The 25,354-nt window shown below is 38.5% G+C and overlaps 2 protein-coding genes across 2 annotated transcripts; both read right to left on the bottom strand.

Moving 5' to 3' along the window:
• Positions 1–2,206: 2,206 nt before the first annotated feature.
• Positions 2,207–5,473, bottom strand: SPINK7 (serine peptidase inhibitor Kazal type 7). Its single transcript, XM_059173446.1, is given in 3 exon segments — positions 2,207–2,323; positions 3,677–3,842; positions 5,413–5,473. Coding segments are annotated over 3 exon segments (273 nt in total). The 3' UTR covers positions 2,207–2,277.
• Positions 5,474–9,599: 4,126 nt separating this feature from the next.
• LOC131831124 (serine protease inhibitor Kazal-type 13-like) lies at positions 9,600–24,932 on the bottom strand. Its single transcript, XM_059173343.1, has 5 exons — positions 24,863–24,932; positions 21,299–21,336; positions 20,523–20,650; positions 12,393–12,529; positions 9,600–9,664 (listed from the first exon to the last, which is right to left on the bottom strand). The coding sequence occupies exons 1-5, from the start codon at positions 24,930–24,932 to the stop codon at positions 9,600–9,602; spliced, it is 438 nt and encodes a 145-aa protein (XP_059029326.1).
• Between the last annotated feature and the right edge of the window lie 422 nt (positions 24,933–25,354).

The following is a 25,354-nucleotide window of genomic DNA, read 5'->3' as shown; positions in this document are numbered from 1 at the left end:
GAGCAATATGGAAATCAGGTTCCTAAGAAGGTAGAAACAACTGAAAATATATAAGAAAGATTAATGAAGAGCACTGGGAAAATGCGGGTGTTTGTTTAAGACAGGGCAAACAGTGTCAAGTGGAGGGATAGATCAAGACCAGGAAAAATAAAGACAAGAGAAGCTGAAGATCTAAGAAGGTGGGAGGAATTGGCATGATGAGAAGAACACAGCAAACTGAGAAGCTTGTGGCGTTGTGAGCAACTCAGGCGAGGGGAGGCTCCACACACATGAGCAGGTATGAGACACTCAGGAGAGGATCACACCAGTAGGGGAGAGAGCTTGCAACCGGGAAGTGAGAGCTACTGAAGGTGGTAAGCAACTCAAGAGGGCTAAGCCAGCAAGATCATTTGACCACCTATTCCAAGCCCTTCACCGTCCATATCACCATACAAATCCAAGCCCTTCACCGTCCAGATCACAACTTCCCCCATATCTGCTACTTTTACTTAAGCAGCTCTGTTTGTCTAAGATACTTCCCTATCCTTGCTCTTCTTCACAGTTTCCATAGTTGACCGTGTTCTGGCTTGACCTTGACTTTGAACTTGACTTTGAATTTGACTCTGATTCAGACCCATACTTTATCCCAATCATCCATACCATGTTAGGTGTGTCATGATCATGGGGGCAGAGTCTGTTCTTACATGATTATATAACACTTTAGCAGCAGAATATAAATGCAGCCATGATCCAACTATTTATAAGTGTTTTTATACCACTTTTATGAAGTTACTCTAGCTATGGATTCCCTCTCTCTTCTTCTTCTTCTCCTTTTTTTTTTTTTTTAAGATTTTATTTATTTACCTGATATAGAGAGTAGAGAGATCACAAGTTGGGGGAGAAGGAGAAGCAGGCTCCCCGCTGAGCAGAAAGTCCAATGTAGGGCTTGATCCTACATTGACCCTGGGATCATGACCTAAGCCAAAGGCAGACACTTAACTGACTGAGCCACCCAGGCATACCTCCTTCTGTCTTCTTGAATCTATGAGGAGATAAGATTTCCACAGACCTCTTTGTATCTTTAGGGCAGCCTGTTGGTGGACAGGACTATCCTTTTTCAATCTCTGGGCCACGAATAGTTCTGGAACAAGTGAGGGAAGAAGTGAACATGGGGAGGAGAAAGTAAGGACCATGAAAATACACCAAGGCCTAATCTGGATCACTAGTTTCTTGTGAGCTATATGTCTATCATTAAAGACTTCCTCAATGTGTTGTGGTCACATAAGCATCCTCTGTAGAAGGAACTCCAGCTTCATCACTAAGAATGAATTATAGACCTCTGTATTTAAAACAAATGTACAATTTGCCAATAATTTAAATTTTGTCTTGGTACATAGTGGTATCTGCATTTTACAGTTATGGAAGGGAAGTGTTAGGTCAACCCTGCAGTAGTCAGTGCCAGAGATGTTCTGTTAAGGCTACAGCAGGAGGTTAGCAAGATGAGAGACAAGAAAAGAGAAATTATGGAATGCTCATGAAAAGAAATGGGCAGGAAAATCTTCCCTCCAGGGTTGACTTCTTTTTTTTTTTATAAAGATTTTATTTATTTTTTATTTATTTGACAAAGATCACATGTAGGCAGAGAGGCAGGCAGAGGGAGGGGGCAGGGAAGCAGGCTCCCTGCTGAGTAGAGAGCCTAATGCAGGCTTGATTCCAGGACCCTGGAATGATGACCTGAGCCAAAGGCAGAGGCTTTAACCCACTGAGCCACCCAGGCACCCCCAGGGTTGACTTCTTATAATGAAGGAAGTGCCCCTCCAAGGAGCTTTGGAAAAGAGACTAATATAAAGGACCAGTATGGTCCATAGACTAGTTCCCAGTGGCAGGTACTGATTAAGGAAAGTAAAGACTCCAGGACAGTGTAAGGTGTTCACTGATGTGTATGTATGTGCGTGTGTGTATGTGTCTCTTGGAAGTCACTTGGTATTCTTCATACAAAATTTTCTCCTAAAGAAGATTTATATGTTTCTCGGTTCTATTTTTCAACTGAGATATTATATCCTGATCTAAGTAACAAATACAAGCAGAAGTCAAGATAAACTCGCTGGGGAGATTCTTTTATTGAGGTACAAAAAGAAGCCTGGAAGTCAGTAAGGCATGAGTTTGAGGAAGACCATGACTTTCTTCGCTCCAAAAAGAGAGCACTGCCCAAAGCACTGGCCAAGATGAGACAGTCAGAGCCAAGGATGATGATGATGGTGAAGATATCATCGCTCTGTACCCATGTCTGTGGAGAAGTTAACAACTTCCTTCATGAAGAAACTGAACTTTTCCATTACTTTTCCTATGAGAAAACACATAACAAGATTCATTAAACAAGAGGAAATATTATATAATGTCAGAGCCAAAAAAGAACTACAGAAATTATGAGGCAGAGCTTAATGTTATAGATGAAGAAACTAAATCCCTGAAAAGGAAGGTCCTTGCCACAGACACTTTCTGACAGAGACAGAAGCTGAGTCTCCCTAGTCCAGTGATACTTCTACCCTACCTACTGTCTCCAGGGATCCCAGAACCTGGGCCCATTAACCAATGCCTTATAGTAACAAAGGAGGAGCAGTCCGCCGCCTGCCCCTCAGCCTTTCCTGGCCAGCAAGGCCTGTGATGAAGCTGGGTCCTGCATTCGTGAGAACGTCTACCACAGGTCCCCTTCAGTGTCCCTGAACACAAGCCAGCTTCTAGGCCAAGGCCCAATGTGTGCGCATGTTAGAGCATCTTCCCTTTCGTGAATTTTCCCTGTTCCTGAATAGAAATAAAGAGGCAGACATATCCTTCTGAGCTCAGGGCCTAAGCTGATATTCTAACATGTTTAGATAATCACAAAGATGAAAAATACAAGACCAAAGATGGGTAGCCAAAATCCAGTGGTCTAAAAGAAACTTAACAATGAACAAAATGGACTTAGTGTAAGGTAAGAAATGCTAAGGTGCTTGTTCTGCATTAAAGAAGTGATAACTACCTAGTTACGTTGCTTTCAAAAATACTGCACAGACCAAACAAAAATACTTTAGCAAAACATGCCCATGTAACCCAGGTCTAAGCACTGAGAGCTTGCATCCCCCGTTTTAGATAAGAAAAAAAAAAAATTCAGGGTAGGCTTCTCTTCTTCCTCCCTGAAGCTAGAGTTGTTTAGAGCCCCTAGGAATGTGAGAAGGATAAAGGCTCTCTAGCCACAGTTTGTCTAAGAATCAAGCAGTATGGCCACAAGTGTCTTAGAAATCATGTAGGATAGTGGTTTTCAGTGATTATTTAGTATGGAGTTCAAGATCTTTCTTTCTAACAAGATACTGTGGAGAACTCCACTACCGAAAATAGCCAAAAGCTGAATTTGGGATAGGAGACCACCCCCAAATGATTCCCTTAGTCCTCTTGCCTTTCTAGAACCTCTGAGCTCCTTGTCTTACTGGACTCCCTCAATTGAGACAGGAATTGGCAGGTGGGTGATGGATGGAACTAGTTCAAGCTGGCAGAGCAGGTAGCCCAAACCTAGCCTGACTGTGAGACAGACAGCTTTCTTTCCCTCCCAGCTGTTTCTGGAATAAGCACAGCTTATGGAGAGTGAAACAGGCTCATAGAGGAGAGGTTTTCAGTGAAGGACACTGGCCACAACTTATTTTTCTTCCCATGAGGTACTCACAAGTTCTCAATGCATAGGTGGCATTCATTCCCATAGGTGATGTAGTCAGAACCACAAACAGGCAGGTATGTGATGGGGCAGGGGATGGCCACCACTGGGTACTTCTTGTAAATGCTGCAGTCCACCTGCTGTGGGCACAAGAGAATGTCCTAGTCTATGCTGGCCTCTGTTGGGCAGGAAGCAAAATACCATCCTAGGAGTCCCAGCTGAGATATTCTGATGCCGCTCTGGCTACTTCTACTAATAATATCATGACCATGACGAATACTAGTACTGCTGTCCCCACCTCTGTCACTACTATCATACTCTGTTAATAATTCCTGAGCACTTCCATGCTAGGTTTAAGCTTAAATCATACATGAATTTTCTTTGTTTAATCTTCATAACAACTGAATAGGGCAGGTTCTACTATTACACCTATTTATAGAGGGGGGAAATTAAGGCTTAAAAACAGAGAAGTTGCATAATGTAAAAGCTAGTTGGTGGTGGGGCTGGGATTTAAATTCAGAGTCCATGCAATTAACCATGATAACTCTGTCCTGCCTCTCACTTGTTGTCCTTTTCATGAAGACTTTACCAACCTCTCAGCTGGAAGTCATCTCTGTCTCCTTTAACTTGAGGTTTTTTTTTTGTTTGTTTGTTTGTTTGTTTGTTTGTTTGTTTTTTTGGGTCTACAGTTACTTATATGTATGTCTTATTTCTTCAACTGCCTTCTGGAAAATAGAGGAGATTTTTAAATCTGTGTCCACCTCCTCCTTTGCCCCCTCCCCAAACACCCTGAATTAATTCTACATATATATTTCAAAAAGATTTGTTGACTAAATGACAGTCAATAGGAATTGAAATTAAAATCTAAATCAATATACTCACTGTTGTTAAAGGCAGACTAGCCGCTTCTGAAAGAGAGTCACAGATGGAAAGGTGAAAAATGAAGCAACGTCTTGAAGTCTCATTAATTAATGTTAATTTGGGCTGATGGATTGAGACTTTGTATTTGCATCAGCACACATTCTGTTCTTATATAAAACTCTAGCTGTTTGCAGAAGAAGCTAAATGGTCAATAAGGTAAGCCCTTTATTCGGGCAGGTGAATTTAACCTGTTTCTTCCCTTTATTGACTATGGGGCATTTTCTGGAGCTTATGTCTTTGATAATGATTCAAAGTCAGATAACAATAGACAGCATTGCAGGCACCCCTCCTAAGAGCCTGAAGTGCCACCATCTTTGAAATTCTCCCCCTCTGAATTGATACAAAGAAATAGGATGGAATGCCCTTAAGGTATAAGAATCTTAATTTATTTAAATAATTTTCACCATATAAAAGTCTAATTGTTGACTCCTGGGCTTTGGAGAATTGTGTTTTATTTCGATTCTCCTGGATTAATTTGGGGAGACATCCAAGTTTTTCCATATCATTGCACTGAGGAATAGTATCTAATAACACAACCACTTCCAGTGACCTTATGGAATGGTAGACTTATGGAGAAATTAGTTCTTTTTTATCTGTGGCTCCATGGATGAGAATAAAAATCCTTGAAAGGGAAAACACTGGACCCAACACTCTCCAGCACCTGTTGGTATGTATAAGTGTCCCCCTTCTTAGGTCAGGGCTTATTGTATTATAAGCCAGTACCCTTTAAGTCCATATGACCAGACATTTCCCTCTAATGCTGAGAAGGGGTTATTTGGGAAGACAAGCTTAATGGCTACACCGGGCACTCTCTGCCCTTAACTCACCTGGGTTACTGAAGAAATGAGTCATTGTGCAGAGCAGAAGGAGCCCCCCGATGGTCTTCATGGTAGAGATGGCTGTGATGCAGAGGCTGTCAGGGCTGTCACACCAGCTACGTCAGCCAGACCCTAGGAAAGGGGTCAGGTTTATATGCCAGTGCTTGGTTTCTCCACCTTTCCTGTGAGGTCATCCAGAGTCAGTATTGGCTCTGAGAGGCTCTCAAAACACACTGTCACACCCTGGGTGGTGTTGCGGTTCTTGTCACTTAATTGCTACTTATTATTTGACCGAGAAATTGATTATTTGAGGTGAGAAGTATTTTCCTGCCTGAACCAGAGGTGGGGACTGTTATTTAGAATTCTCAACTTCAAGCAGTAGAAGAAATGAACTATAGGCCACTTGGCCTATTTATGAAATAAGTAAAGACGTCAAACTTTTTTTTTTCACCAAATAAAGAATATTAGACTCAGATTAGGCAGATCATACTTAAGTTTATATTCTGCCTCCTAGGGGAAATACTGTTTATTTTTGAAGCAATGAACGCAGGAAGCAAACTGGGACCTGGTGGGAGGAATAGTGACCTTAGCATTTATGAGACTTGGAGAGGGGCATTGACATTTTCTAGCTGTGTGAACTTGGGTAAGTCATTTATGTTCCATGAGCCTGTATCAGTCAGAGAGACCTAGTTATGCTGTGCTAATATATAACCTCAAGATTACTGTGACTTAATATGTTTGTTTTTTACTCAAAAACAAAGTTTTGGGTTGTCAGCAGATGGTGCCTTCAATGCATCCCAAGTGGGCCGAGTCATTTTGGAATATTGTTCATTGTCAAGGCGAAGTAAAGATGTGTTCTGGAGAATTTCCATTTTTAGCAATTATACATTCCCCTCAGAAGTGACACTACTGTCATTTTCCCTCACCATGAAGTGACCCGGCTCAACCATAGAGGTTACAGTGTGATCTTATCTTGTCTCTTGAAGACCAGAAGGGAGAGAACTGGAAAATAGTTGCCGAACTGTACAGTGACCACCTCAGAGCTTTAAATTCCTGTCAAGTGGGACCTACTTCTAACCACAATAGAATTTACAGAACTGGAGTCACCTACATAAAAATTTGTTTTAAAATGCAGTGTGTCATTGTAATTTTTTCCCAAAATTTTTTTTTTTTTTTTTTTTTTTTTTATATACATATATTTTTATCCCCAGGTCTGTGAATCACCGGATTTACACACTTCACAGCACTCACCAAATCACATACCCTCCCCAATGTCCATAATCCCACCCCCTTCTCCCCAACCCCTTCCCCCCGGCAACCCTCAGTTTGTTTTGTGAGATTAAGAGTCACTTATGGTTTCCCAAAATTTTTAAAGCTTTATTTGTTTGTTTGTTTGACAGAAAGAGATCACAAGCAGGCAGAGAGGCAGGTGGAAGGGGAGTGGGAGGGGGAAGCAGGTTCCCTGCTGAGCAGAGATCCTGATGCAGGGCTTGATCCCAAGACCCTGAGACCATGACCTTAGCCTAAGGCAGAGGCTTAACCCACTGAGCCACCCAGGTGCCCCATGATTGTAATTATTAATGATCTGTCAAAGGTCTCTGCTATGGTTTGCTGACATTAGATTGTAAACTATGTCCAAACACAATTGTCCAATTAGCTATTTTTTGTTTGTTGGGCATGAGGCCATATGTACAAAAACCTGGAGGAAGACAATGGACTCTGTTCTACCAGTCTTTTGCTTGGTGGCTTTATTTTAGTACATTCTGAAACATAGCATCTGCAAGGATAATAAGATAATAAGTGCCATTGCATGGCTTCCCAAAATTTTGACTTCTACATCTGTTTGGGAAGGAATATAATGTAGTAGTTAATGCAGGCATTGAGTCCAGAAGGTCTTATTTGGAACTCTTGCTTTTAATAATTGTTGACTCTATGACTTTAAGTATACAAGTTACTTAAAGTATACAGGTTACTTAGGTATACAGGTTACTTAGGTTAAGTATACAGGTTACTCTGGATGTTTAGATTTCCTCATCTGTAACATAGAAATAATATTTACTGCCCCAAATAGCTTTGAATAGTGAATGCCATTACATATATATATATGTACATATATATATACACTCTTGTGTGTGCATGTGTGTGCGTATCAGAGTGCCAAAATTATAATTAGAGCTTCATACATGGTAGGTAGAATATGGAATGTGATCTTCAGGACAACTCATTGAGGAAGGAATTTTTATTACTCTAATTTTACCAGTGAGTAAGCTGAGACTCAGAGGATTCAAGTAATCTTCACAAGGTCATGATACTAATTAATAGGGGAGACGATGCTGAGTTCAGTAATGGAAAAGAAGAGAAGTAAATGCCATAATAAAGAGTTCAATATAAGTTTTATTGTTTGCTATGATAGTTTGAAGACAATGAATATTGAGAAAAAGCCATTATGTTTCAAGAAGAGGTGTCTTTGTTGCAGTTTGAAAATGTATTTAGCAAAGAGGAATGGGAATGTGTTCAAAGGGAAATTAGAATGAAGTAGAGAATAGCATAATAATTTTTTCAGATATTTGATAGTCAAAGAGAGGAGGGAGTGAAAGAAGCGAAGACTCCAGGAAGGTCTAGAATAGATTGAACCTGTCTTACAGCCAAAGGGAAGAAGAATGAATTTAAGATACATGGTGAAGGGTGGCTAATTACAGCATTATAGAAAATTGTAACTAGGAGAAAACTATAATTTGTCCTGCAGATCACATTATCATATATAGAGAGATAGATATGGTATGATATATCTATATATCTATATCTATATGTATATCTGTATATCTATCTCTCTATATATAATCTCATTCAATACTCAAAGCCATTCTGGGATGTAAATATTATTTCTGTGTTACAGACAAGAAAATTAAAACATCAAAAGCATAACCTGTATCTTTAAAGTTGAAAATCAACATTGTAAGGTTGGCTCTGGCTATTAAGTTCTGGGGTTGCCTTTTGCAAAAGAAAGGTCTGGAAGCTGGAGAAGGCTGGAGAGGCTTGGTACAGACATCAAAGAAAGAATGTCAGATAGTCAACAATGGATATGAAAATTAATGGCCACTAGACAAAATTAGCCCTAGATTTCTGCAGGTTCAGTCAGTACCATGCTGAGTATTTCTCCCAAAATATATTATGACACCGACTAAGAAATGAAAAAAAAAAAGTGACTTTCTGGATAGGGAGTATGTACATCAGAGACTGGAGGGGAGCCAGAGAGATGGCCATAGGCTCAGAAGAAAGTCAAGTGTTTAAGAAGGTTCTGATAGACTATGCAAGGTGTGGGTAGTTAAGAGTTTAGAGGTCAAAGTTCAGAATACATGTGGACTTAGTAGTAGTAGTAGGTTTGGAGAGTATGAACAATTGTTTATGGAGGCTTTGGCTAGTAAGCAAAATATCAGATTAATTTCTTAGGGGTGGGGCTGAGATATTAATCCTCAGGGTGTATCCAAATATAAAGCAGATAAAAGATTGGTGGAAATAAAGTTCTTTGGATTTTAAAAGGTGAGGAAAAGTGAGATCAAATAATGAGGCACGGAAGGTTTGCTTAGGTTTGGGCAGCTGTTTACATAGAAATTTTTAAGTTGTATAATGAGCCATGAATTATAGAGGGAGGATCCTTTGGAGGCGAAAGGTGAAGCTTGAGAAGACAAAATGTCATCTGTTTAGGCTGGAGGCCATGTCTTTTTTTTTTTTTTTTTTTAATTTATTTATTTGACAGAGCAAAATCACAAGTAGGCAGACAGGCAAGCAGAGAGAGAGAGAGAGGGAAGCAGGCTTCCTGCTGAGCAGAGAGCCCGATACGGGACTCAATGCCAGGACCCTGAGATCATGACCCGAGCCGAAGGCAGAGGCTTAACACACTGAGCCACCCAGGCGCCCTGGAGGCCATGTCTTTATTTCTCCTAGCCTTCTTGCGAGGAAGAAGAACTTGAGACCTTGTAAGATGATGACCATGGCTCCATGCTAGGGAAGGCAGGGTAGAACTAATGTGGAAAAACATAAAAATGAGATGAGAAAAAAATTCGAGAGTATTAGGTATTTCTTCCCCCAGTGGATTTAAGGTGCCACACGGAAGAGAAAGATGAGCCATCAGAAGGTTGGAGATGAGTAGTAGAATTAAATTTGTGCAGGACCAGATTAAAGACATTCTGGGTCAGTTAGCTGGAGGGAAAGAAGGAAGCCAGCACCACGGCTGGGCAGTAATCCAGGTATAGTTTAATGGCTGTAAGAAGGGAAAGGTACAATAAGAAATTTAACCATATATTATGCACTTACTACGTGCTGCACTGTGCTACATTTGGCATGTGCGTTATCTCATTTAAGATTTAAAATAATCCTATGAGACTGGTGTAGTTATTTGTCCTGTTATTTAGCTGAGGCAATAGGGACTTAGAGAAATGGCGAGTTTAAGGTTAAAAGTCAGTACATTTTAATTGCTCTTGTGTATTGCCCTTAAATCTAAATCTAAGAGATAGATTTGGAGACACATTGGAAATTAGAATAATAGGAGTGAAACTGGTCAAATCAAGGAAGTCAAGAAGGACAGCTAATGTTTTAAATGAGCAGGCAGAAGGAACTGGGCGCTGGATCAGAGTATGTCACCTTTTCATGGGTGAGGATCATCTGGAAAGAAGCAGGGTCCCAGTGGGGAGAGATGGTGATCTAGAGTCAGAGGACAAGTGTTCCTTCTGCATCACTCCACTCTCATCTGTCTAAGGTGCAATGCTGTGACAGTCCCTTCTCTACACCGTGCTTCCTGTTTCTCCCACATCTCCTGAGATGGTTTGAGATTGGTGCTTCAGGTTTTCAAGTTAAAAACCCTTCCTTGAAACACTAATATGTACAACGGATAAATAATTCTGTGGATTGGAGGTGGTAGAGAAGAAGCTGCAGCTCTACTATTTAATTCTGTATTTACCTCCTAATTGCTGTATCAGCCCATTCCAAAACCCCTAGGTTCGTTCCTTCCTGGCCTCTATCACATACACCATCCAACACCCTCAAGGTCTTCTTGTGATAATTTTAAAATCAATGGCCTAGATTTGGGTGGACTAGCTCTTGCCTTTTGTTTGTCTTCTCTCTCTTCCCTATGTGGCTCCTTCACATTCTAGCTCTTTTTCTTCCTCCTTTCCTTTTCCTTCACCTCTTCCTCCTACTTCTCCTTCTTCTCTACCTCCCCCTCCTCTGCCTTCACCTCTTCCTCTCCACCCCTGCCCCTCCTCCTCTTTCACCCCTCCCCCTTCTTTCTCCCTGCCCCTCCCCCCTTCCCTACTCCTCCCTCTTTCCCTCTCCCCCCCTCCCCCTTCTTCTTTGTAATCCTCACTGTTCGTGCCCTTTTGTGTGCTGGGACACTATAACCTAGAGATATGGATATTTGCATTTTGATCTTGTGTCTGGCAAGACCCTGTTCCTTGATTTTCACAGCAACAAGGAGTTAGCACATCCAGGGATCCTATGCTTTGATTCTCTTTAATTTTTTTTGGAATTGCTGAGGCCAAACAGTTTCAATTATGGGACAAGGTGATGTAAATGAAAGGTAACAATTCTCTTTCCTGTTGGTTCTTTTTGCTCCTGTGTGACCTCACACTATCTGGATTTAGTTTTACACATACACACACAGCTTCCAGTTCCTACTGGTAAGATCACGTCTATCAGTCTATCATGCTCAGTACTGAAGGGAACACTGTTTCTTTTGGGAGAAACCACAATGCACTTTATTTTATTAGCTTCATTAAACGTCTGTAATACTTTAACTCCATTTTCTCCAAAGTTAATTTGCCATAGTTTACTTTACAACATCTACAGAGATGCTAGTGTTTTCTTTAACCCTGAGAACTAAGGATTTACTCTTATTTCCTCGAGGGTTATGATGTACAATATAAAGATTTGTTACTAAGGAAGATGATTGAATTTTTGGTCTGTTTGGCCTGCTTAGCAGTTCTTCATCATATGGAACAGAACTCCATCTCGGTAGGGCTTCTAGTGTCTAGTGTCCTCAGTGGAGACTGAGGGAATGAGTCTGCTCTCTCTTTCCAAGTCTATCCCTTCAGATATGCAAAGGCAGCTCTGGAGGTTCTAGTCAAGGTCCTTTTTCTACAGATGATACAGATCAGCTTCTTTAAAAGTTCTTTTACAGTGTAGAATCCCTTAGGTTCTCTAGACCCATTACTTAATAACAGTGTAACACAAGCCGTGATCACCCTCACCATTTCCCTTTGCTATTCTGGTCAGTGTCATCCTCACTGGAGATAACAGAGAGAAATAAGGAAGATTAAAAATCCTACTTCTTAGAACTTCCTTTCTTGTAGGGTAAAAAAAGGAAAATAATAAAAAACAGTAAGATGATTTCATATTTTGACAAGTATTTAAAAGAAATTGTATCATGGCATTGGAACAGTAAAATGTGGAAATAAGGAACATATTGCATTGGGTGATTCGAGAAGCCTTCTCAGAGCCTGAATGATGAGGACAGACCCCTGCATGATGACAAGGAGCCATTTTGGAAGAGCCAGGGAATCAGTGGTGCAGAGAGAAGAGTTAGTATGATGGCCATAGACACATCAAGCCTATGGAGGGATTCCATTTTCTCCAATTCCAGGATTATATAAAGTGGCTGGTTTTTCTTTAAAAGAGTCAACTTATAAGTCAGTGAGGCTCCAGCCCGTGTCCTCTGTGATTAGGCTACATGTTTTCCACTGAATTCTATGTGAAATTGAATTACAAAATTCTTTCATCTATTTTTTCTTTAGATTTTTTTTCCTCCATGTGACTCTCTTCTTATTATTTCTTATCATAATCTTTCCTCCTGGTGACTTGAATTAGTGTCTGCGTCTGGGAGCTTATGGTCTCACACATCCATTTAATGTCTACTTACCGAACTCCCATTATATGCCTCACTTATTATTATATGACCTTGTTTTATTCATTTTCATCACAGCATTCATTGTTACCTGTTATTGCCTGTTGCTTTATTTGCACATTATTCATCTCTGGCTCCTGCGATGCAGGTTCCATGAGAACAGGATCTTGCCTGCCTTGTTTGCTTGCTTCACTAGCCCCTAGTATACAGTACATTGCAGAGTAAGAACTGCTCCACAAATCATTACCAAATGAATGAATGAATAATTTTAAGATTCCACATCATGAGTCACAAGGTAGAGTAACAACAGAATTCATCCAGCATTGGGAAGAAATCATCCAGCTTGCATCACTGAATTTAAAAAGAAAGAAAGCATACCTCACTGGAACTGACACAAATTTCTTCATTTTAAGATTGAACTTTAGATTAACTTCATTAAGAAGAGGAAATTGTGAAATATTTAACATATTCTCCTCCGCTTTGTTTCCCAGATGACACAGAATCTCCTTTAAGTTGAAATCACTGTTGTCTGAGTGAACATGGGCTCTTTTGCAGGGCCCCCTTCAGTGGCAGAGCCCAGAGGGCAAATGTACCCACTGGAGCTGAAAGAGAGTCTCTGCCCTGTTCCTCAGCTGCTACCATCAATGCCAGGAAGCCACCAATCCTAGTGGTACCCATAAATAGATAAAAAGATTTATCAGTTAAGCCAAAGTTTCTATGAATTAAGGTTATACCTACATATTTTACGATGGGTGCTATCTAAATGTAACATGTCCAGATCAGATGGCCAGGCTAGAAAGAAATACATAACTATGTCCCCATCTTCTCTTACCAAACTTCTCTCTCTCTGACAGTCCTGCCTGGAAGGCAATTAATTTCCATTCCTTGACTTTTAACTTGGTGGAGTTACTGTTCGACTGTTCCATTTCTTTGGTCTGCTTTTTATTATCTTTGAAAATAGAGATGGAAAGATGAAATAATAAAATAATGTTAAATTACACAAGATGATCAAAATTAGCAAGAGAAGATCTGTATTTTAGGAGACTCTTTGAGAAAACAGAAAGACCTGAAACGATTTTTCCCAGCTCCAAAGATATCCAACCTGATAGACCCTACTGACCAGGGGTGCCAGGGGAAGGAGAGAGGAGGATGTAAGAGGACAAAAGCTCTGTTGCTAGCAAAACTGAGCTGTGTAATAGCTGGAAAGGGGAGGGGGAAAGCAGAACTGTGCGGACCATCCCCTCAAAGAACTGGTCAAATTACGATAAAAGAGTGAGGCTGACATCTAGTGGCAGCAGTAGGTAATGGTACGGAGGCCATGAAGTGAAATTTCCCCAGCCTCAAAAGTAGAATAATAGCTTCATCTCCCTGTATTAGTCAAGATCTTTCCGTTATAAGTGAGAGCTTATAAGACGGATTAAGCAAAAATGAAAAATGAATTTATTGACCAATGTTTTAGGAACAGTGGAATGATTAAGGATTAAAAATGCTAAAACTAAGGGGTCAAATGATATTTACTCTTCCTCTGAAAAACATACTTTCCCCCCAGAAGTTCTTGGGACTTCTCCCTCCTTCTATTAGCATATGAACATTTTTTTCCTCTAGTGAAGGTGAGCTTCATTTACAAGTATGAGGTAGAAAGTCTTAAACAGCCGTGTTTGTATGTGTGCTTGAGATGTTTTCTTATGCTCATCTTTAGGTGAGATTAGTGGGGCCGGGTCAGATCTCACAGGTGAGCCTGCACTTTGGGGTTAAGTTTAATTCGGGAAGTGACAGATCTAAGACGCAAGGAAAATGAAAGCTTATTTTAAACAATCATTTACACAGGGTAAATGCCACCTCTTTCATTATTATCTTTATTTGTAATAAATATATCAGTTGGTTCTTCATTTGTTTGATTCCTTGATTTTTAGCTTTGTTCCAAATTTGGGTGTAGCATAGATGTCATTTATCATATGCCCTTAAATTCCAAAAGAAATAGTTTTTGGAATTAAGTAGTGAAATGAATAAGCAAGTGTAGTACTCCGTCACTCATCAGTCACATTTTCCATATTTATAAAATTTAATATGAGGACCAAGTTCCCTAAAGAGAAGAGATTTTTAAAAATGAGATTAGTATCATAAGGAAAGTAGGTATTGTTTCACATTCTCTCATCTTCCAAATGTAGTCCTGAGCAAGGGAGCTGCTTTGCAATTCCCTTTTTACCCTTCTCTTCCTGCTCACCACCCCACATTCCTTCTCTATATCTTAATTATTCGAAATGATGTTCTGTGAAGTTTTTCAACAGAGAATCTTTCATCTTCTAACTCATTCCCATTTTGATACCTTTGGAATCAACATAACAATGCCAGATTTTTTTTTTTTTTACCAAGATGTAAAAGATGACCACAACAAGAATGCTATGCCTAATAATTCACATAATTCACACTCTGTCCAAATTTTCACCAGGTTTACACTGCTCATAGACCACAGTCTATTCTCCTTACTCTGGTATATATTTTCTCAGAGGGCTAGCTTCTGCCTAACCTTCCCCCTTGAGGTATTACTGTTCTCTAATATACAACATTCATCTCAACACAATTTTTCGCTTAAATTTCCCTAAAGACCCCGCACCATTTTCTTGGTTCCAGATGTTTTCCAAAGCAGAGAGCCCTGTATAAATTTCCCATTCTATTTTCTCTTGAATTTTTAAAAGAATCCTTGAAACTTAGCTTCTTCCAAGAGACTCCCCACCCTGACCCCCATCTCAGGCTGGCCGTTGATGTATATCTGATCAACTCACTTGGGTAAGGGATTGCAAACATGTTACCTTGTAGGAGCCAAGCTGGTAATATAAATAAGTGGAGGGGGTCACCTTCACCACAAAAGAGAGGTGGGACTGTCTGAAATGCCTGAACTCCATTTAGATGGGCAGCGGCTACTAGACAGCTGTTGCTACTTTTTTTTTTTTCCCATGTGAAATCCTAACTTCCTATTAACACAACTTTAATTTTTCAAAATAAGTTGGAGATCTATATTTTGGATAAAATCTGATTTTTGAAATGCTGTCAACCATTTCAAGACTTACTAAAATATTGTTTGGTTGAACAAAACCAGTGTTGTTTTCTATTATCATACTTTTTTTAGGCCTGTATTCTTTTTGCCAAATGAGATCAAAAACTTCTGAAGCACCTGGAATATTTTTCATTCTATTTTCTTGGTAGTTATTTATGAGAGTCCTACACTGAGTAGGCTTGAGGGATTCTTTTAAGGATAGCAGCTATGACTGTGTATCAATTCTGGCCAAGACTTGCACGCTTCTGTTTTCTTTTGTCTAGTTTCAAGATTTTATTTAAAACTTCAGTTTTAAAGTTCTTTTGTCTAGTTTCAAGTTTTATTTAAAACTTGAAAAAGTGCAAGAGGGTTCCCCTTTCTCCACATCCTCACCAGCACTTGCTGTTTCTTGTGTTGTTAATTTTAGCCATCCTGACAGGTGCGAGATGATATCTCATCATGGTTTTCATTTGTATTTCCCTCATGATGAGTGATATTGAGTATCTTTTCGTGTGTCAGCCATCTGCATGTCTTTTTTGGAGAAATGTCTGTTCCTGTCTTCTGCCCATTTCTTAAGTGGACTATTTGTTTTTTACAGGGGGTGGATATTGAGTTTGATAAGTTCTTTATAGATTTTGGATACCAATCCTTTATCAGATATTCCATTTACAAATACCTTCTCCCATTCTCAAGGTTGCCTTTTAGTTTTGTTGATTTTTTTCTTTCACTGTGCAGAAGATTTTTATCTTGATGAAATCCCAGTAGTTCATTTTTGCTTTTGTTTCTCTTGTTTGTGGTGATGTATCTAGTAAGAAATTGCTACAACTGAAGTCAAAGAGTTTCTGCCTGTGCTCTCCTCTTGGACTTTGATGGATTCCTATCTCATATTTAGGTTTTTCATCCTTAAGGAATTTATTTTTGTGTATGATATGAGAAAGTGGTCCAATTTCATTCTTCTGCATGTATGTGGCTGTCCAATTTTCCCAACTCCTTTTTGTTGAAGAGACTATCTTTTTTCCCTTGGGTGTTCTTTTCTGCTTTGTTGGAGATTGGATGACCATAGATTTGAGGGTCCATTTTTGGGTTTTCCATTCTGTTACACTGATCTATGTGTCTTTTTTTGTGCCAGTACCATACTGTCTTGATCACTACATATTTGTAATACAGCTTGAAGTTTGGACTTGTGATGCTTCCAGCTTTGCTTTGCTTTTTCAAGATTGCTTTGGCTATTTGGGGTCTTTTGTGGTTTCATACGAATTTTAGGATTTTTTTTTTGTTCCATGAAAAATGCTGGTGGTATTTTGATAGGGATTGCATTAAATATGTAGACTCCTTTGGGTAGTATAGACATTGTAACAATATTTGTTCTTCCAATCCATGAACATGGAATATTTTTCCATTTCTTTGTGTCCTCTTCAGTTTCTTTCATAAGTGTTCTAATTTTCAAAGTACAGATCTTTTACCTCTTCAGTTAGGTTTATTCCTATATATTTATCTTATGGTTTTTGGTGCAGTTATAAATGAGATTGATTCCCTCCTTTCTCTTTCTGTTTCTTTATCATTGGTGTATAGAAATACAACAGATTTCTTTACATTGATTTTATATCTTGTTACTTTGCCAAAATTGTGTATCAGTTTTAGCAAATTTTTGGTGGAGTCTTTTGGGTTTTCTATATAGAGTATCATGTTGTCTGTGAATAGTGAAATTTTTACTTCTTCCTTGCTGATTTGGATGCCTTTTATTTCTTTTTGTTGTCTGAGAGTTGAGGCTAGGACTTCCAGTACTATGTTAAATAACAATGGTGAGAGTGGACACCCCTGTCTATTTCCTGACCAGAGAGGAAAAGCTCTCAGTTTTTCCTCATTGAGGATAATATTAGCTGTGGGTTTCATATATGGCCTTTATGACGTTGAGGTATGTTCCCTCTGTCCCTACTTTGTTGAGGGTTTTTTTCAAGAATGGATGCTGTACTTTGTCAAATGTTTTTTCTGCATCTATTGACAGGATCATTTGATTTTTGTTCTTTCTTTTTTTAATGCGGTATATCATGTCAATTGATTTATAAATATTAAACCACTCTTGCAGCCCAGGAATAAATCCCACTTGATTATGGTGAATGATTGTTTTAAGGTACTGTTTGATTTGATTTGCTAGTATTTAATTGAGAATGTTTGCATCCATGTTCATCAGGGATATTGGCCTGTAATTCTCTTTTTTAGTGGGGTCTTTGGTTTTGGAATCAAGGTAATGCTGGCCTCATAGAATGAATTTAGAAGTTTTCCTTCCATTTTTATTTTTTTGGAACAGTTTGAGAAGACTAGGTATTAACTCTTCTTTAAAAGTTTGACATAATTTGTCTGTGAAGCCACCTGGTCCTGGACTTTTGTTTGCTGGGAGATTTTTGATTACTGATTCAATTTCTTTGCTGGTTATCTGTCTGTTCAAGTTTTATACTACTTTCTGTTTCAGTTTTGGTAGTTTATATGTTTCTAAGGATTTATCCATTTCTTCCAGATTTTCCAGTTTGTTGGTATATAATTTTCCATAGTATTCTCTTATAATTATTCATAATTTTGTGGTGTTGGTTGTGATCTCTCCTCTCATTCATGATTTTATTTATTCGGGTCCTTTCTCTTTTCTTTTTGATAAGTCTGGCTAGGGGGTTATCAATTGCATTAATTCTTTCAAAGAACCAGCTCCTGATTTCATTGATCTCTTGAACTGTTGATTTTTGTTCGCTCGTTTGTCTCTATATCATTTATTTCTGCTCTAATCTTTATTATTTCCCTTCTGCTGCCTTTAGACTTCATTTTTTGTTCTTTTTCTAGATATTTTAGGTATAATGTTAGTTTTTATGTTTGAGACATTTCTTACTTCTTGAGGTAGGCCTGTATTGCTACAAACTTCCCTTATAGAACTGCTTTTGCTGCACCCCCAAAGGTTTTGGACCATCATGTTGTCATTTTCATTTATTTTCATGTATTTTTTAAAATTCCTTCCTTAATTTCCTGGTTGATCCATTCATTCCTTAGTAGGATATTCTTTAACCTCAATGTATATGTGGTCTCTCCAAATTTTTTTCTTGTGGTTGACTTTCAAGTTTCATAGCATGTGGTCAGAAAATAGGCATGGTATGATCTCAATCTTTTTATACTTGTTGAGGCCTGATTTGTGACTCCGTATGTGATCTATCCTGGAGATTGTTCCATGTGCATGTGAAGAGAATATGTATTCTGCTCTTTTAGGATGAAATGTTTTGAATATAACTATTAAGTCGATCTTGTCCAGTGTGTCATTCAAAACAATGTGTCATTGTTTTTCTGTCGATTTTCTGCTTAGATGATATTGATGTAAGTGGGATGTTAAAGTCCCCTACTACTATTGTATTGTTATCAATGAGTTTCTTTATGTTCATTATTGTTTAATATATTTGGGTGCTCCCAAAATGGGGGAATAAATATTTATAACCGTTAGCTCTTGTTGGATAGACCCCTTTATTATGATATAATTCCCTTCTTCACCTCTTGTTACAGTCTTTGGTTTAAAATCAGAGTTTTCTCTAAGTATGGCTACTCCAGCTTTCTTTTGGAAGCTAAGAAAGCACTTCCAAGTGTCTTGCCTAATTAGCTCATGCCTAAGAAAGTGACAGCAGCTATTAGGAAGAAATGCTAATGTAACTTAATAATTCCACATAGTCTGGTAACATTCATGAATTCTCATTCATCTTGCTTTGTGATGGTAGATACATGGTTATTTTCCATTTTTTTTCAGTTCCCATTCTTTTCCTTTAAATGACATTGCAATCATCAGAGTCTAGCACTTGCTCTGAAGATGAACACATATTTTCTTTATTGGACTAGCTTCTACACCCCATTTCCTTCAGTGCTCAGCAATAACAGCCTCATGGGTTGGAAACATGACACTGGAAGCCCATAAAGATTCTTTTCAAAGGAAGATATGCACTAAAAAGTTAGTTCAACAGACTTGGGAAGTTCAAATTAGCTCCTGGGAAGTAATCATGAGCCCTTGGAATATCCCTCCTGATAAGAGTGATTTTATAACCTGAGGTTATAGGCCATACCATATAGTTTATGATCAAGTGAATGTCTGTTGTTATTCCCTGTGGTCCTGAGTCGCTTTGTGTCAGTTTGACCTCTGGGAATTCAGGGTGGCTGGAAACAGTAGTTGTCAGTCATTCAGGTGCCACAAAATTAGGTGACTGGCTTCTAATGAAAGGGCTGGGTACCAAGGTGTTGGTGAGCTTCCCAAGTTGGCAAAACTTCATATGTGTTGTCACACATCATAGATGGGAGAATTAAACACTGTGTGAGTCCACTGGGAAAGGTCAACTGGAAGCTTGTGATTGCTCTCTCCTGGACTCCACCCTGTAAGCTTTCTACCTTTGTTGATTTTACTCATATCCTTTCATTGTAATAAACTGCTGCCATATATATAACAGCTTTTCTAAGGTCTATGTGTCCTGCTAGCAAATCATCCAACCTGAGGATAGTCTTGGGGATTTTAATACAGAAGATCAAACAAGTCATGGAAGAGTTACTAACAAGACATAAATTGGTTTCCAAAAACAACTTCAAATGGAGTTAAAATTTATCATGAGGAATATTATTAATTTTTTATCTAATTTTACTATTGAACTTACTTGAAAGGCAAAGGAATATATAATTCAACAGTAATTTTTATCTATGTATGCCCACATAACCATTTTATTATTTAGATGTATAATTATACCTTTATCTATGTCTTTACCTATGTCTGTGTTGTTATCTATATCTATTTATGTCTACCAAGCAATATTTATGGGCACTATTCATAGGCATGTCAATGTTATTTCTTATAAGTTTTTGAGTGATTTGAAAAAATGGATTTCTATTCATCGTTTGGGTATAATCTATAGATATCTATTAATATGATCTTTGTTCAGTTCTGCCAAAACACCACTTAAGCTTTTCTTTCTTTTTTTTAAATAAGTCAACTTTGAATGTTAACTGAAATTTTCAGAAAGACTTTTCTCTTTATACATAGTATATTCTCAATCTTTTATGAACAATAGAGGTTATTTAAAATAAATATCCCATCCCTCAGTAAATCCAGTTCCTTGGCTAAGATTATTTGATATTCCTGTGAGGAAAAACAAAGAAAAAAATGGTATTTTATTTTGAACTTACCACTGATCAACACAAAAAAAACACTCATTCTTGTAAGTGTGGCCATTTGTAGCACAAACATATGATATCACATCTGGACACTCTGATGTATAAGAAGGATCCAGTGGGTAGTACATTTTACATGGGGGCTGCAAATATCAAAAAAATGTCATATGAATAACAGTCGGTAGATTTTCTTCCATCTATTCCTGGCCTGTCAGTTTCTCCCCCCTAGAAATAATATCAAATATACCTATTCAATTGATCTTTTTCAACATTTTCTTCTGGGTTTTGGTCAGGCAGGTTTTTTGCTGACTGCAGTGTCAGAAAATGTGGTGACGCATTCATCTCCTAAAGTCATAAGCATTATAAAATCCCCACTTTTTCCCCTATGTAAAGTTTCCACTTAAACTTGGAATCCCAATGCCATGAATTCATTCTAAGAAGTTTGTGAGTAAAGATATGTATGTATTTGTGAAATTCTAGGGGAAGGAGCTCCAATATAATTGTTGAGAGTGAGAGTTCTGTATTGAGGCTGGGAATAAATCCTGTATTTACCATGGTTTAACTTTATGACCTTGAGCAACTGACAGGTGTCATTTCATTTAATGCTCAGAGATGCATTTTACTGTTATAATGTTTGTGCTACATTAATTAAATGTAAGTCTGAAAAGGTTATACATGCCCAAGGTCACATGGAAAACTTTTGTTCTACATACCCCTGTGAAGTTTTAGGTCTCTCATATCAAGAGAGTGATCAGATTAGCATCACAATTCACTGAGAAATTTAAATTTACCTTAGGCCATTTATTTATATCACGTGGTTTGAAGAATGCTGCAGACAAAGTACATACACAATAGATTAAAAGAAAATCGTTCTTCGTGGAGTTTGATTTCACCCACTGAAGTTACTAGCTGAATAAAAAAAAAGTAATTACTCATTTGCACAAAAGTATACAAAATAATTTATAGCAACAGAATTTGTGGGTGGTGTTCTTTTGTTAACTTGTTTATTCATTTATTCTTTCTTTGCTTCATTTTCATAGTCCTAACTTTATAAATTTTCTATGTCACTGAGGAAAGAGTAAAAACCAGTTGAGGTTGTAGGTGTAATTTGCAGACTATGTTATTTTCATTAAGTTACCTGATTTTTGTTGACTTTATAGTTTCCTCTTCATTGCATCGGGATGAGTGTATGTACTTTGAAGTTTTTTTAATTAAATATGTTATGATAAATAAAATACTGGGCTTATTCCTACCAAGATGCCAAACTAAAGAGGATAGTAAGGTGATGATCAGAAACTTTAAGGGCTCCTTGGCTCTGGAGAGACTGACTGATTTTGGCAAACTAGTTTGTGTGAGGATGCTGGTGTTGCCTGGGGATAGAGGGTGGCCAGCTGGCTGTGGGAGAGGGAAATAAGAAAAGACTTATCATCGTCCTGCTCTTTCTTATCTCTCACTGTAATATGATCTCTCTTTTTTAAAGATTTTATTTATTTATTTGACAGAGATCACAAGCAGGCAGAGAGGCAGGCAGAGAGAGAAGGAGGGGAAGCAGGTTCCCCGCTGAGCAGAGAGCCCGATGTGGGGCTCGATCCCAGGACCCCAGGACTATGACCTGAGCCGAAGGCAGAGGCTTTAACCCACTGAGCGACCCAGGCGCCCCTGTAATATGATCTTTGAAATAGTTTGGAAAATTCTAGCTTTCCAAAAGTTAGACTTTCCAAAGTTCAAAGAGAAACTTGAATTATATTTTAAAATTTTTCCCAGAGGAAACAAGAAGCCTACCAACCTTTCCAGGAATAGACTATGCCAATTGCATATATAATCTTTCTAAAATTTTTTTAAAAAGGAATACTTCTTGATTGGATTATTTGTTCTTTGGGTGTTGAGTTTGCTAAGTTCTTTATAGATTTTGGACACTAGTCCTTTATCTGATATGTCGTTTGCAAATATCTTCTCCCATTCTGTCAGTTGTCTTTTGATTTTGTTAACTGTTTCCTTTGCTGCGCAAAAGCTTTTGATCTTGATGAAATCCCAATAGTTCATTTTTGCCCTTGCTGCCCTTGCCTTTGGCGATGTTCCTAGGAAGATGTTGCTGCGGCTGAGGTCGAAGAGGTTGCTGCCTGTGTTCTCCTCAAGGATTTTGATGGATTCCTGTCTCACATTGAGGCCCTTCATCCATTTTGAGTCTATTTTTGTGTGTGGTGTAAGGAAATGGTCCAATCAAGAAATGGGCTGAGGACATGAACAGACATTTCTGCAAAGAAGACATCCAGATGGCCAACAGACACATGAAAAAGTGCTCCATATCACTCGGCATCAGGGAAATACAAATCAAAACCACAATGAGATATCACCTCACACCAGTCAGAATGGCTAAAATCAACAAGTCAGGAAATGACAGATGCTGGCGAGGATGCGGAGAAAGGGGAAGCCTCCTACACTGTTGGTGGGAATGCAAGTGGGTGCAACCACTCTAGAAAACAGCATGGAGGTTTCTCAAAATGTTGAAAATAGAACTGCCCTATGACCCAGCAATTGCACTACTGGGTATTTACCCTAAAGATACAAACGTAGTGATCCGAAGGGGCACGTGCACCTGAATGTTTATAGCAGCAATGTCCACAATAGCCAAACTATGGAAAGATGTCCATCAACAGATGAATGGATAAAGAAGATGTGGTATATATACACAATGGAATACTATGCAGCCATCAAAAGAAATAAAATCTTGCCATTTGCGACAACATGGATGGAACTAGAGCTTATCATGCTTAGTGAAATAAGTCAAGCGGAGAAAGACAACTATCATATGATCTCCCTGATATGAGGAAGTGGTGATGCAACATGGGGGCTTAAGTGGGTAGGAGAAGAATAAATGAAACAAGATGGGATTGGGAGGGAGACAAACCATAAGTGACTCTTAATCTCACAAAACAAACTGAGGGTTGCTGGGGGGTGGGGGGTTGAGAGAAGGGGGGTGGGGTTATGGACATGGGGAGGGTATGTGCTTTGGTGAGTGCTGTGAAGTGTGTAAACCTGGTGATTCACAGACCTGTATCCCTGGGGATAAAAATATATGTTTATAAAAAATTTTAAAAAAAAGAAGAAAGAAAATACTGTAGGGGAAAAAAAAAAAAGGAATACTTCTTTCTAATTAAAAAAAAAAACAGAATCTTTTAATCACAAAAGTGGCTAGATATAGTAATAAAAAAGAAAAATAAAGGCCTCCATCTAGTAGAAATGAAATAAAGTTAAATTATATACTGCATACCATATATAAGAATAAACCTCAAATACATCTGAACCTAAGAAATGAGACCATGCAAAGATCAACTGAATTTCTTTTTAATCTTAGTATAGGAAAGGCTATCTAGTAGGTGAGGTGCTTGAGCATGGTTTTGATCAGCATTTTTTTTATAATGAAGTTGAATATCTTATACAGATTTAAGAGCCATTTCTGTATTTTCGGGGTATGTGTATGTGTGTGTGAATTGTATATGTAAGCATATTACTCATTTGGCAATTGGTTTTATTTTTTTTCCTCAGTTTTAAGTATTCTTGGGTATTAGATATATTAGTCCTTTATCTGTGATATGTGTTATAGATATTTTCTTCCAGTCTATCAGATATCTTTTAGTTTAAGGAATTTACACTAAAGATACACTTCAAACAATACAAAATACATAAACATGAGATTATTGCAGCATAGTTTGTAACTGCAAAGTATTGGAAAACACTAAATGCCCATATGTAGAAGACTGATAGATTAAACTTTAGTATACCCATCCAAGGAAGCTCTGTATCATTGGATAGAAGAATGAGGAAGCTCCCTGTGAATTGATATGTACTGATTTACAGGATATTTGTATATTGAGAAAAGCAAGTTGCAAACAGGTATCTGTAATATGCTATCTTTTATATAAGAAAGTAGGAGAATGACACAATGTGCACACATATGTTTCTATTTAACACAGTAAAGACAGAGATCAAAGAGGTTGGTTCTGTGAAGACGGCTGTGGGGTTGGAATGAAAGGGAAAAGGGGTATGGAGGTAATGACCCTTCTCTGAACCTAAACTTTTGCTCATTTTGTTTTATTTTCCTTGTGTTCAAAATAATTTTGAATTGCCTTTTGAATTTTTCTTGACCCATGCATTATGTAGAAACATGTTATTTCATTTTCAAATTTTGGAGGGTTTTCCGCAGTAACTCCCTTCCCTAACAGGGATACCCAGTTGATGCCCACTCTGCGTGGTCCAGCCTAACATTCCCCACTTGGTCACACATGGCAATTTTTCTTTTCTACAACTTAAAGAATATCACTTGTTTCTCTCCCAAGACTTGTAAGTTTGCTTACCTGAAAAAGCAGTATGTGCCAAAGTGGAGGAAACCAGGAAAAATATGGTCGTGTAGGAAAAAGCAGCCATTTTGATCTCATCCAATGTCCTGCTCTGGTGAGACCTGGGAAAAGGCTTGAGAGAGTTTGTGCCTAATATCTTGCACAGGTGGATTTCCAAACATGAGAGAACCTACTACGCTGAGGTGTTGCATTCCTATAAATTTGACCACGATGGTCTCCACTGGCCTGATCCACTGATCAGGATCCACTGATCCACTGCCCTGATTCAGAACTGAGGGCCCTTCTGCTCCAAAGAGAGAAAGTAAACCACTAATTTTTTTTTTTTTTTCCCCTGCCAGAAGCCATGTGTAATCCCAGTCCTGGCTGGGAGAGGAACTGGGCTCAGGGCTCTCATCAGGGCTGGCCCAGGCATGTTCCTTTTACATAGGTTCACCCTATAATCTACCAACTACACTGGAGTGTTCATATGAAACAGTCTACGTATTTATA

Source organism: Mustela lutreola, chromosome 5 (genome assembly GCF_030435805.1).
Source record: "Mustela lutreola isolate mMusLut2 chromosome 5, mMusLut2.pri, whole genome shotgun sequence".
Classification (NCBI taxonomy): domain Eukaryota; kingdom Metazoa; phylum Chordata; class Mammalia; order Carnivora; family Mustelidae; genus Mustela; species Mustela lutreola.
This window is presented reverse-complemented; position numbering and strand designations above follow the sequence as displayed.